Source organism: Papio anubis, chromosome 2 (assembly GCF_008728515.1).
Source record: "Papio anubis isolate 15944 chromosome 2, Panubis1.0, whole genome shotgun sequence".
NCBI lineage: Eukaryota > Metazoa > Chordata > Mammalia > Primates > Cercopithecidae > Papio > Papio anubis.
Window position 1 is genome coordinate 134,302,359 of NC_044977.1, and position 14,677 is coordinate 134,317,035.

The window sequence follows — 14,677 nt, forward strand, 5'->3', positions numbered from 1 at the left end:
GAGAAGAGCCTCCAGGTATAATAATCCACTGGGCACCATCAATTAATTTATGAATTAGAGGTTTTAAAGTGCATTCTCCTTACGAGAGAGAGATGAGGCGATATGGGAGTGCTTGTGAGGGATCCTCAGTGAATTAGGTCTGAAAAGAGGAGTTCTATATTTGGATGGTAAAAGAAAGGGAATTAGAAATTTGGGTGGATGCAAGAAGGAACCATGAGGGTTCAGAAAAACCTCTAGTGCTACCAGGGAAGTTTCATTCAGCTGTGTGTTTCATAAGCAATACCAATAGTATAAATAGACTTTTGCTCCTTCACACTAGCCCTTTTGCTTCTTTTGTGGTATTTTTCTTCTATCATATTTGGCTTAAATACCACCTCATTCCAGTGCTTCCCTTCCTCCATTCCCTCCCCAAGCCTTTTTCCTGATGTCTACTAAAAGGCCCCACATCTGATATTAACCTAAAACTTCCTTGATTTCTTAAAGTTAGTTATTCATTAACAGAACCTAAATTACTGGTTGTTAGGCAAATCCAATTCTTTCAAACTACAGATCTGCTCAGAGAAATCTGTAAATCTAGTGTAGAAATAAGTGAAGCTTTGTGCCAATTGTTAGGTCTAAGCAGAAGTTTGGGAGAGAGAAGAGAAGTTACTCATTTGCCCGATTCCGCACGGTGAGTCCATGGGGAGGGAATGAAGTGTACCACTGGCTTGACAAGCAGCTCGGGGAGACGCGGCTGCAGCCCACAGGACTGGGCAGCAGCTGCAAGACTGCCTCTGAGCATGGTCATGGGTCCCAGCTGCAGTGCTCTAAAGATCAAGGATTTTGCCTTCTATTTTCTATGACCAGAGATTCCTGTGCAAGGAGGTATGGCTATCTTCTTTCATGTCCTTTTGTTCAGCAAAAACAAAAGCTAATTAAAGTAAATGTCAGAGGCTGCAGAGAGGCAAAGAGTGGGAGATAGGAGAAAGGAGCTGAGAAACTTCCAGGGGCTGGCTGATTATGCAGATAAAGCACATTTGGGAGCTGTGTGTCTAGCCATGTATGCAGGCATTTTGGTTATTAGGGTAAAAATGCCACTTCTCTGTGGGTTATTAAAACATGTCTCTAGGCCTCAGGAGCAGAAAGCTGTGCTTCTAGATTCATATTATGTGCATTTTTGTTTTACTCTGTAATAATCTAGTCTCATTTCTATTTTATACTTTTGTTTACCTCAATCAACATTTTGCAACCAGCAAAGAAACTGGCTCTGCCTACGAATTTTCAAAGAAAATTAAATACTGTAGCATCATTACAGTCAGTGGGTTGAACAGGGTCACCATTGCTGTTTGTTTTTGCTGCCGTTTTTTCCTTTGGTGTTTCAGATGTCTTACGAATCATAATTAAATCTAACCACTTTTTAATTCTTTCAGATACACACTTAAATTGCTGTAGTAATCAATGATTGGATTAAATGACATTTATATATTTTCGATTTAGAAAGCAGAAAAAATACTTAGAGAAATATTTAAGTTGGTCATATAGATATTTAGTATACGAAACTTAAATGTAAATGAAGATACATTTAACATTGAGTTTTCCATGTAGTTTGAGAGTTTGGGTACATTATCTGGAAGAACAAACCCACAGAATTTGAATTAGGATTTTTCAGCAAGATTTGTATTATTCCAGAGCAAAAATGACCTGCAAAGTCAAAATTTACAGGTGAAAATGAATACACTATAAAACTATGACAAGTCACAAAAGCCTTGATTTTGGAAAGCTTATTAGACTTGAAGATAAGTATTTCTCATTCTTTTTGAAGGAAATGTTTCCTATTTGTGTTTTAATAAGTTGAAATACATAATCAAAATTAAGTCATTTTTTGGGCTCTGGACTAAATAGGTCACCAAACCTATTTTTTTCATGTACTTATGAAATAAGCCTGCTACAAACTTTGATTGTATGCACTCTAGCAAAAAGACAGGGCTGAGTCCTTTAGCATCGCTTGGAATAAGCCAGCCTCAGAGGCTTTCAGTAGAAGTGAACTGTAGCAGCATGCCACAGCCAAGGAAGCCCAGAGACATCCAGGGAACAATAGACATCTTGTGGGAAGGGCTGAAATGTATGCAGCCAATTCCCATGGGAACTCCTGTAGTCCTTTCACGCAGTGTGAAAAAGATGCTCCTTCAAAAGAATCTTTAATCCTTTCTTTCAAGGGAAAAATCTGAGAACTTTATTGAAAGTTTCTAGAGCCCAAATAGGTCTCAGATTGTTAATGAGCATTTTTAATGCAAGTGAATAAAACAAAAATGTTTTGATACAGAGTAATGTAGTCTAAAGCATAATGTAAACAAATATTGCCGTTCTAGAGTTTTCTGAAGTGAGGAAACCAGGGTATAGCCTAACCTAAGTTGTAAGCTAGAGACTGAATTCTTCAGAATAAGTTGGTTTCTTGAGTTATAGTGACTGAAATCTCCCCCAAGAGTTTCAATTATTCTACAGGCAGTGTCCCAATAGTGTGGTAATTAAGTCCTCCGGTTCATGTATATTTTCATTTAGCAGAATCTACAGACGCATAATAGAGTAAGCCACTAATGTTTTATTAGTGGGCATTGAGTGTAGGTCACCTTGAAAAGTAGTAAAGTAAGTAGCTGGAGCCCTGGACGGGCACTCCTTTCTCACTAACAAACATGAGAAGGAGTTCTACACTTCCATGGAAAACTCAGGTGTTTGGATCACCCAGCCACAAAAAGTTTGAGATACATTGTATCCTGGCCCATTTCTGCTCTGTAAAAACATTCACTGTTATTGTTCAACCTTGGTGGGGGTAGGATCACGGTAAAACTATCTCTCCAGGAAACAAGATAAGGTTACCAAAATCAACAGGGACACATTCAAGAGAGTGAAGTTTACAGATGAAAAGTGAACAACCCAGAGGTAAGGACAGGATGACTAAGATAGGGAAAGGACAACAAAGGTATAAATATGGCACAAATGGAAACAACCTAAACGTGTTTAGCTCTGTGAACTCAATTTGGTGAACAGTACAGTTGTGTATTAATTTTTAAAAGGTATGGCATGGGGATGTGTTAACTGGTGGACCATCTATAGGAATAATAGTACTCCTAAGGATATGAAGGCTGACACTTCTTCTATGGTTGTCATATGCCAGGTTCTGTGTTGAATGTTTTACATCATCTCCTTAAACCTCCCAACAACCCATATCACAATTGTCAGGAGCAAAGGAGGAACTCCAGGCTCAGGGAGTCTAATTAACCTGCCCACATTTACACTGCAGATAATGGCATAGCTGAGTTTGGAACCCAGTTGAGTCTGGGTTCCCATACTCTTATCACTCTGCTCTTCTTACTGGAGTCCCATAGAGTGTCTAATTCAGGACTCTACACCCTTTAAAAAAATAAAACTGTATAAAAATCTAGGGATTAAAAATCAGTAATAAGGAATAAAGGATTAAAAGGGAAGGCTAAAGCATTATCATCTATTCCATTAAAAGAGGAGCCTTCATTAGTATCTTGTAAATTAGAAAACTACTAATGAAAAAATACAGCTACTCATGAATGACTGGATTCTTGATTTTTATAAAGGGATTCTTCAAGGGGATAGTTCTCCAAATGTGGATGTCATAAAAATATGATTGATCACCAACTGTCTAGGCAGATTTATGAGGTCGTTCTCCTGGAACACATGACCTGTTTTAACTGTGGCCACCCTGACCACACCTTTTGAGTAGACACATCACACCCTTTCAGTGAGCACAAAGATGAGATTATCTGCAGGATAGCTGCCTGTACGCATTGCCAGAAGAGAGATGATTTGATAGCTATAAATCTACCACAGGAACAGATGATTTACGGATCGAGAAGAATGCAGTTTTAAAAACCTTGCTTTTTAAAGTGCACCATTAACTAAAGAATAAAGGGGCCGGGCGCGGTGGCTCAAGCCTGTAATCCCAGCACTTTGGGAGGCTGAGATGGGCGGATTACGAGGTCAGGAGATCGAGACCATCCTGGCTAACACGGTGAAACCCCGTCTCTACTAAAAAAAACACAAAAAATGAGCCCGGCGTGGTGGCGGGCGCCTGTAGTCCCAGCTACTCGGGAGGCTGAGGCAGGAGAATGGCGTGAACCCGGGAAGCGGAGCTTGCAGTGAGCTGAGATCCGGCCACTGCACTCTAGCCTGGGCGACAGAGCGAGACTCCGTCTCAAAAAAAAAATAATAATAAAAAAATAAAGGAAGTTTCCAGTGCCTTTTTCTCCATCGGAGTGTCAGTAGATTAAGCAGGATAAACCTTTTTCCTGAGTGTTGCTGCAATATTTAAAAGTACAAATCCAGTATATCTGGTCCACGTGGATTTTTATGAAAAGCTTTCCAGCAAATAACGAAAAAAAGAGAGTATGTATGTTGTGAAGTTTGTTCTGTTTCTTAGCAATTTCCCGCATACTTAAACTTTCAACAATATTACTCTAGAAGCAGAGCAAAGGGATACTTTCTTTAGGAGGTGACCCTTACTGGAGGAACACTCAGTTTCCAAAACGTGTGTGAAATCTCAGGGAGAGGGAAGTGTTAATGAAGCTGCAGTTCTCTTCTCCTCCCCTGGGGCTCGGAGAGGTGGCTCCCTACAGCCATTCCGTTCACCTGCTTGAGTTCCTGTTGAAAATTATTTCCTGCGTGGCTCGCCCCCGCCCCCCATTCTTCCCTGGGAAAGTATAGATTTTCACGAACACAGGGAGTTCTGTTTTCTCTGTTAAAAACAACTCTCCTTTACTGGGGCAGGCTTTGTGTTTCACCCAAGGAAACAGAGCATTGCACTGGGAGGTAACTCCGCTGGGTGAGGTGCAGCCTGTCACCTGACCGGTCTCTGGGGCTGCCGGTGGCATCAGGCTGCATTCCTTGAATTCTTCCACCCGGCACCGGCTCCGCAATGAACAACTTCAGGTTCACTGAGCTGAGCGGATTCCACTCGCTGTGCCCTCGGAGCCTGCCTGAATCTCCCGCCCAGCCTCAAACCATGCAGCTGAGTAACTGCAAGGGCGCCTTTGAGGAGTAGCACGCAGGTAAAGTCGAGTTTGCGCGGGACAGCTGTGACTCCCTGAAATGTGCCGTGTTTGGGGCCGTCATTTCTGTTTTTGTGGTTTCTGTTTCTCCTTACAGAAAGCTGATTCGCCAGCAAATACCTGTTTAAAAAAAAAAAAAAAAAAAAAAAAAACTAAATAAGGAGAAGGTGGGCCTCAGATTAGAACCCCTTAAAGATTAGGGAAAGAAATTATGAAGGAAGCAAATTAAAGGCAGTAAAAATTGTATAAACCGGTTTTTAAAATCATTCACAAAGTATGAAATTTTGGAGTCTGGCCTACCTGAATGTGAATATTGGCTGTGTGTGTAACCTTGGGCATAATACTTAACCTCACTGGTCCTGTTTCCTCTTAGGTGGTAATATCTACCTGCAGAGTTGATGGGAGAACTAAGAGAAGCGTCTAGTGTCTAGTAAAAAGGTTGATGTGTAGAAAGTATTTGCGTATGTGCACAGATGTGCATGTGTGTATATGGTGTGCTTGTGTGTATATGGTGCATGTATATGTACACATGCACACAGGCCACAGGACTATGACATTCATAAGGGTAGGGAGTTTCTCAGAACATGAGGTAGAATTTGATCTGGCTCTGACCTTCCCTGCTATTGCAAAAAGACCAGCAAGAGAAGCCAGACACCTGAGCAAAATATTAATGAGAGCTGCTGAAAAATAAATAATGTGCCTTGCCAGTCCTTATCTAGGAAGGGATGTGCAGCATGTGGAGGTACTCACTGAATGAGAGCTGATGGGAAGAGAGGCAGCTCAATAATAATTATCTCACACAGTCATGAATACAACTATCCTGGGAGACCAGCTGCCTTCAATCCTAACTTGGCAACTTACTCTTCAAGTGCCTCTTGAAGGCTGGTGGTTACTTTCCTCTCTAAACATCAGTTTTTATTGCATGGAATTGTCATAAGAATTAAGTGGCTCAGTATGTGGGAAGCACTGAGATAAGTACCTGACACATGGCAAACACCCACCAAATGTCAGTTGTGCCATTATTTTATAAAGGACTCCATTACGCATTATCACCTGTGACCCTCAAAACACCCTGATGAAGCAGACGAGGTGTTTATTAGCCCCATTTTGCAAATAAGAAAACCAAGGCTCAAGAAAGGAAAAAAAAAAAAACATGAACTAAAGGTCCCATAATCACAGAGTAGCTGAGCTGGGACTTGACCCTCGGTTCCTAGATGAGCAGATGATTTAGTATGAACTCAGCACAAGTGCATTGAATGAAATCTGTAAAAATCTTAGTTATCCTAAAGGTGCTTCTCAAATGCCATTTTCTCCATGAAGCTATTCATTATCATCTTCCCCTGGAAGTGACTTCTCTCTCCCTTGTACTTCCCCAAACTTCTTTTTGTGTTATCCAGGAGATTTTTCTTGGTCACTCCCATATTGTAGAAGGTGTTTTGAAGATCACTGTTGAAAATGTGCAAAGGAGCCCTTTGTAAAGTAATGTGCAAGTTCCACCTCTCCCCACTCCACCCCTAGGTTTGTGTAAGCTTTCCTGTATGGCTGTGTGTTAAACAACTTGATGTTTCTGTTTAGGGCCCAAAGCAATGTTTTGCATGCGATGGGCCCTCCAGAGTAACAGCTGAAGTTGGAAGCATGAATGTGGGACTCCACACCAGGTGTCACGTAAATGTGAAGTGTGCAGAAAGAGCCCAGGAAAAGCCTGGGGGTGCTCCTCTGTACCAGCACGTATTTCTGCTCCTTCTTGGAGCTCCTGAGCATCTATGACTGGGGCAGCTGAATGTACTTCATGGAGTGCCACATGTCCAACAAACTGACAGGTCAGGTGAAGTCATTTCCATCCAGTTTTCCTGAATATTATTTTATTGAGACTCTTGTCACTGTAAATATCTGAGCCTGGGAGGAAAATGTGTTAAGAGAAAAATGTAGGAAAACACTGTGCCGATTTTTCTTAGAGATATTGTGATTCACTCTTCCACATTTCCCAGGGTGCAAACTACTTTGCAGTACCTCACTCTGTGCTCCACCTGCCTCTGAAAGCTTACCACTCTCCTTTGCTCTTCCTCCAAGCATCTTCTCCTTGTGACTCTCTTGCTCTCTGGTTGCTCTAAATCCCAGGGCATAGAATGGGCAAGGATCCAGGAGCAGTGTAGAAGGGGACAGGAATTTATTTCATTGCTTAATAACCCTGCTCACACCTTCATCACTAAATATTAATAATGCTCTGAGGACCTTTACTCCTTACAGTAGCTTCTTACATGGAGTCAATATTTCATAATGGTTATGAACTTGGAGTCTAGCACTACTGGGGTCTCTGAATTCAAATTCCAGCTCTCCAGCTTGGTAGCTGCATGACTTTAGCAGTTACTTAACTACCTCAGGTTGCTCACCTACAAAGTGGGGATGATATATCTTCATATAGTTATGAGGATTAGATGAGTTAATATTTACAAAGTGTTTATGCCTGGTACATAGATAAAGGCATGTAAGTATCAGGCTTCATTTTTCAAAAGCTGGTAGATAGTACAAAAATTGCATATAGGCAGTATTTTCCTTAAAATCCCTATGACTCATGAATTGTACCACTTAGAATACTACAGGTAGCTTATTTAGTTGAGCGTCTAATTAAAGATTTGGCTTGTATTTAGAGGCCATGTTGTGTGAAGAGTATGTGTCTTTAAACTTGCATTCAACACAAAGAGGTGCTCTCAAACAGTAGCTCAGAGGAGAGGGCTGAGACTACCCAAGGGAACAACAGATTCTCCTCTCCCTTTTCACACTCTTTCTGACAAACACATTCAGAGTAAAATGCTAGGCAGAATTGCCTATTGCTTATATTAAATAACTCACTCTTGGCTCTCACTAAGCATGTGGCTGCATTTGTAAGTTACCCACATGTATGAGGTGATTCCCCTCTACTGCAAACTGTGAGGGAAGCACACTGGACTGAAATCAGGAGACTATCCTTGCCACAGCTATTATGGGGCCTTGGGGAAGTCATTAAACCTCACTGGCCATTAAATGATTACTAAGGTCTCTACCAGTGCAAATGGTCTGTGATTTTATTAGGCCCAGAAGGGAGCTGATGAGAATAATCAGATGTCTAATTTGTGCCTTTGGTCTCCTCTCTATAGACTGTTAATTAGGTGAAAAATATAGTGGGACTTTATTATTTCAACTGGAATAGAGGGAGGGTTGCCTGATCTCAAAGCCCTCCTTTTAGCCTTCATGGCAAGGCTATCATGTTCATTTAAGTGTTCAAGTTCATCTTCATATTCAGTAGAGATTTATCTAATGCCATTCTCCTAAGCAGCATCCTTTATTTTATTACTACTTGATTATAGAGTACGTAGGAGTAGGGTAAGTACTGAGGACACCTTTTTGACTGACAGAGGGGGGAACTTCTCCTGTTAGCATAGCAAGGCAGCCCAACCAAGAGGGTAAGCACTGGTTTCTGTGTCCAGGTTCTGGAAGAAAGGGTTCTAGGAAGTGGGTCTAGGAGATGTTTCCTATGCTCCCTCTTTTCCTTTTGTTCTCCCTTTCTGTTTGATTCCCATGAGAATCTGTTTGAGGAAAATCTGGCAAGTGTTAGGCATGATTATTGTTTGTCCTTGTGACATGGAGAGAAGAGAAGGATATAGAAAGGAGAAAAGTGTGGGACTCATGTTGGCTTTTAAAGTTCGAATTAAATTCTGGAGAAACCTAGTAATTTTTGACAAGACTTTTTGAGACAAAAACAAAGAAAGAGCTCATTTAAAGATCATTAAGCCGGGATCTATTACTCCAGGCACATGTTTCCAAGTGTCTTTTTTCTCTCTCTCCGCTGGACACCGAGTTCACATTCTGAGCTTATGCCATTCTGCCAGGGGCTATATTGTGTCATTTGTTTCCCTTGCAGAGAGTGTCAATGAAGACCTCAAAGTCTGGAGAAAAATGATCTTTCATGGAATAAGAAGTATACCTCCTGCTACATGTTTTTGTCTTACTGACCTCTGATACCTGAAACACATGGCTCTGGGTCTGTAGAAAGTCAACTGATCAAACTCCTCCTCACCATGCATCAACTGTTCAGACTGGTTTTGGGACAAAAAGATCTTTCACGAGCTGGGGACCTCTTCTCCTTAGATGACTCTGAGATTGAAGACAGCCTGACAGAAGCTTTGGAGCAAATTAAGATAATTAGCTCATCCTCAGTAAGTAAACTGGTTTACAGACTACATCTCTGAAATGGCCTATCCTAGGGCTAGAGATTTGTACATATCCTGGCAGAAGAATCTTTGCAGGGGAAAGAGGAAATACCACTAATATGGGTCTTTCTTAACTCTGCTCTGTGGTTTTGTTGGCATCTAAGAAATAACAGTAGGGAAGTCATGGCTTAGCGGGGGCAGTTAGATTGTCTTTTGCCCACTCACAAAGACCAGAATTCTGAAAATTGCAGACCAGGGTGGAATTCTCACAAAAATATTATTTAGGGGCTATTTTTATTTCCTTGAAATGACACTGAGAGGAGAGGGAGCAAATCCAGGGAAAAGCAGACCTGCAGAGCAGCACAATAGCATCGGTAAACAAGAGCAGGGTGTGTGGGGGAGGCTGAATAATGAAAGAAGGCAGGATGACACTTCCTGCCACGCAGGTAATATGAGACAAGGACAACAATCGCTCGGCTGCCAGAAGTGACAGTTGCCCAGGGCTTGATAACGCTGATTCTGTTTACTTCTGTATTGTCTCTATTTTTTATCTTTCTCTTGCTTCTTTTTCTACCCACCCACACCCCTGCTCCCTGGACCCGCCATTTAATTCCACCCACCCATTATTAGTCCCCAGTGTGATCAGACAGATGTAAAACCTCCCATCAATCCTTGCATTCCTTTGCTTCTCTTCAATGTCAAGATTATGAATTCTGAAAGCACTTCCCAAAGGCGATGGATGTGGAGTGCCCAGTGTGCTTTCATGTTGACCGTCTTGATTATACTTGGACCCTCCACGAGACTGGTCCCACTTCAAAGGCCTAGGGCCACCAGGCATCCACCCACATCCTCCCAGCTCAGCAGTGTTTGCCAACACTTGGCACAGACACCCATTGGGAAGAGGAAAGTGGTGGGGCTCAAGCCATACAATACTGAACTGGCAAATGTGTGTGTATTTCAGAAACAACAGCGCTCTTCCATGTTACAAAGAAGATATATTTGAAAGGTATACTGGCAACCTATGCAGCCTCCTCTTCAAGCCTATTTTCTCTTGCTGGCTGCCATTAACATCCCGAACTCCCCCCAGTGACCAATGAAGTCACTGCTCAAAAAACTCTTCTTTTTCTCAGGTAACGTCTTTGATGGCAATTACTCATCCACATCTTTTCCAGAACATTAATCAACTTAGTTTGACTCAAAGCACAACATGTTCCTGGTACATTTTCATTTTCTGGGTAAGATTTTTGTCCTGTTTTCAGAAGCCCGTTCTTTCACAGTCCTCTGCAAATAAATTGGCTGAAAATTACACTGGGTTTTCATCTTCTTAATAGGAAAGCAAAACAAAACAGAAATCAAAGATCACATAGGTTCCCTAAAGCCTACTTCCACTAGAGGTCACTAGTGGCCAGTTATTTGTTTTTTTTCCATCATTATTTCTTTTGTTTCCATAATTGCTTGTTTCACAGACATCAAATTCAGAATTTTAGGACTGGTGACTCAGTTCTGTTATATAGCTCCACTGGTTAACTATTAAGGTTGGCAGGTCCCTTGTCATTAGGATCATCGTCCATTCCTTAAGCTGTCCAAATAGCCTCTCACTCTATCAGGAGTTCTGGAGAGCCAGGAGTTGTTGTGTCTTCTTCATCTACTAACTTTTACCACATCTGACTTCTTCCATTTCTATATCTGTAACCCCTTCATGGAGCAGAAGAAAAATGGTAGCTTCTAATTTATATATATCAAGTTTGATGTTACCAATGCCAGCAGCTCCTTATCTTCCTTTTCTGATTAGCACATGGAACCACCATGCCTGCTCTATGGCTTACTTCCCTGTTAGCTGTGTCCCATCCTTCTCTCAGATCCAGCCCCAGCTATTCCTCTCTAGGCCTTTCCTAATGACCTTGGATCTCAGTAATCAATTCCACTTCTCAGTTTCTCTTCAGAAATGTAGAACAGGAAGGGATCTTCTAAATTGCCTTTTCCAACTTCCAGCACAGAAGATTGCTGAAAAATAGGTGGCTTCTCCTGCACTTGCAGTGATGAGAATATGCTGGGTTTCTAATATTGTTACCTGCTCCTCAGTTCCCTTTAGTAAACTGTCCCTTTCCGTTGCATGAAGCCTTGATGGCGTCTCCATCAAGGTTACCTACCATGAGTGCCCACTACCCTTCCCTATCAGGGGTGGGGGAGAGAAGAGGTGAGACACAAGGCCCAAGCTTGAAAATCAGAAGTTTTTCCCCAGTAATTTTAAGAAAGATACCAGCAGAGGGTGATTTATCATGAGGACGGTGCCCTAAAGAAACAATACTTTACTTCCTCCCCCTCCATCATTGTAGCTGCCTTGATCACTGCTCCTTTTAAGGCCTGGTCCTTCACTTTCTCCTTCAAATATGTGGGTCACCTCTTATCTTCTTATTATTGCTATTATTATTATTATTTGCTGTACTTATTCAGACTTTTTCTGTTGCTTATGATCAAAGAACCTGACAAAGAGATAGCTGTTTCATTGTTGGGAGTTCAAATGGTTAACATGTTCCTCTGCTTAGCCAGATGAAATCTTACTTTGTACTTTCTAACTGTTGTCTCAGTTCTGGTCTCTGCCCCCAACAATCAAAAGAGTCTACCCTCCATTTCTACAAGAAAAACTTTAAACCTTTTGAAGATAAGCACCAGGCTTCACCTCTGGCTTATCTCCTCCCAGCTAAACATCTTAGTGTTTTTGGGGTTTTCCATGAAAAAGAAGGAGCCTGTGTCAGGGAAAGGTTACACCACCTCATGTTGTAGCCCTCAATTGTCAGATCTGGAAAACTCAATTTTGTTGGTACCTGAGAAATGCTATCCAAATCATGCTATCCAAACACAAGACTTGGAAATATAAATTAGAACACGATGTATTGATTTACAATGAAAATTATAACTCATACAGATCAGAATTCTTGTGTGTTTCATGCTGTTCTCCTCAAGTCTGTTTACTCAGTCTTTCTTTGGATAAGAAATACTTTTATTGATTAGGTTTCTTCCTCCTCCATTGCAATCACATTCCAGCCCTTCCTCCCTGAGATTACATCTAACTCACTTGCAAAGTCACCCATGAAAAAGTAATGTCTTGGTTTAGGCCTGTACTGGCTAATCCCAGTCATACGAGTGGACTTTATTGGTTTAATCCTCAAAGGACAATCTTGTTTCTACCTTGTTAGAGAAGGCTTCATTGAAGCTCCCAAGTATTGCCTACACTCTTAATATTCTGGTTACCCGCCTTTGGAATAGTCCTAATTTATTATTGTAACTTATCGTTGCCCAATGCTCAGACCAATTGCTTAGAACAACTACTAATACTAGTCAAATATTCTGTGTTTTTAAAAAATCAGTTGTCCACATTTATCTTGTGATGTGCTAAGGCATTCCGGTTGAATCAAGACTTGTAATTACAGAAGTTTAAATTTTTTAAAGTGTATTCTGCCACATTTTAAACAATGCAAAAAAAATTATTGTCTTTTTTTTGCATCCAGAATATGCCTTTTAAACATCATGATTCTGTCAAATGTATTACTTATCACTTTCAGCTCTGTGGAATCCAAAAATGTGGCAAACAAGCCTCCAATCCTTCCCCCAGAGCCACTCACAAAATAATTAAACCTTACTAGATTTCACTCTCCAGTCCATGTCCTCTTTTCCTACCAGTTACTACAAAATACTGCTATGAAATACTTTGCCCTTATGTTTCACTTTGAAAATGTGACTCCTCAACTCAATATCCTCTCCAAGTTCCCAAACATACCTTTAAGTTTTGTCTTTTCATTTCGAGTCCTTTCTAGACCACTTTTACCTAATAATCACTTGTACCAACTTGGCTTTCCTCCCAGGCTACTCCAAATGAGATTGTCTCATCCACTTCTCCCACCTTTCCCTTGGTGTTCACCTCGTGCCCAACTGATCCATCCACCTTCCAGTACTCTTTATTTTTCTTTTAACAATGAAACACACCAGGCACACAGAATCACCCACTTTAACATGTTAGGTACAATTGAAAATCCCTGCATATCTGTTTTTAATCTAATTCTCCTCCGTCATGCTTCCCAAGGTAACCAATATCCTGCTTGTGGTATTTAGCTATGCATGTTTGCTTTTTGTTTTTGTTTTTGCTACATATCCATGGTTCCAAAGTGAATTATAGCATAATATTTCGTATTTTTAAACTTTATATAAATGTTGTCATAGGGCTCAAATTACATTTTTGAGATTTGTCTATATTGGTGCATGTAGTTTCAACTCATTTATTTTTGCTGAGGCAGAGTATTCCCTTATAAGAATGTGCTACAATGTGTCCATTCTTTTTTTAGTCTACATTTATTATTTAAACAGTGCTACAGTAAACATCCTTGTAATTGGAAATTTTGGCCAATTATTTCTAAAGTTCTAAATACTTGTAATTGCCAAGTATTTCTGAAGTACACAATTAAAAGTGAAACAACAGGTTTTAGGGTTTTGTGTCTTTGCAACTTTATGATTATACCAACAAATTGCTTTCCAACGTGGATGTGCCACTTTACACACCCGACATCAGTGTCTGAAAGTTCCAGTTGTTTTATATCCTCACCAGTGCTTGTTTTTATCAGATTTTAAAAGTTTTTTTTTTATCTAAGTGAAGCAGCATGTAATTGTTTAAACATACATTCCTCTCATTATTACCGAGGTTGACCACTTTTTCATATGCTTATTTGCTATTTGCCATTTGTTTTCCTCTGAAGGAAGTGCCTACCACTTTACTTCCAGTGAAGTATCTGTTTATGTTTTTTTTTTTTCTTTTTTCTTTTGTAGTTTTAAAATCTTATTTTATAAACTGGAGTATTTTGTATATTCTTGTATTAGTCCTTTGTCACCTACGCAGGTTGCATATCTCACTCTGATACACAACTTATCTCTTACCTTGTAATAAGTCTTGATATCTGGTAGGACAGTATTCCCAAACTTCTTTAACATTGCTTTGTTGGTTTCTGTTCTTTAATAATTTTATATTAAGCTTCTCCTGTTTTCTGAATAATTCTATCAGTATCTTAATTGGGTGTGATTTTATCTACAGATTAATTTGAAGAAAATTAACATCATTATGTACTGTCTTTATATCTATAGACACTGTATTTCTATCCCTTTATATGTTTTTAAATGTTGTTCAGAGAGGTTTTATGATATTTTTCCTACGAATGTTAAGAATATTATACATCTTTTGTTAAATGTATAAGTGTTTTATATTTTTTTCTGAGAATATGAATAACATTCTTTTTAAAAATTATATTTTCCAATTATATTTTCAGTTGATTACAACATAAGTGATTCTTGTATAGTGATCTTATGTTCATCAAACTCAATTCTCCTACTAATCCTAATAATTTGTCTATATACATTTTCCAGTTTATTCAACAAATATTTATTAGCTGT

At 40.0% G+C, this 14,677-nt stretch overlaps 1 protein-coding gene across 7 annotated transcripts in view; it reads left to right on the forward strand.

Annotated features, from left to right (window-relative positions):
• The first annotated feature begins 223 nt into the window (after window positions 1–223).
• The window catches only part of VEPH1 (ventricular zone expressed PH domain containing 1), a 246,439-nt gene continuing 231,985 nt past the window's right edge, over window positions 224–14,677 (forward strand). Inside the window, exons 1-2 of one of the 7 annotated variants that reach the window (XM_009201463.4) lie at window positions 224–670; window positions 8,953–9,247. In XM_009201463.4, the coding sequence (XP_009199727.2) occupies window positions 9,110–9,247 (138 nt within the window). In that variant the 5' untranslated portion in view covers window positions 224–670; window positions 8,953–9,109. The other 6 variants (XM_003894911.5, XM_009201466.4, XM_017955763.3 and 3 more) reach the window with 6 other exon arrangements.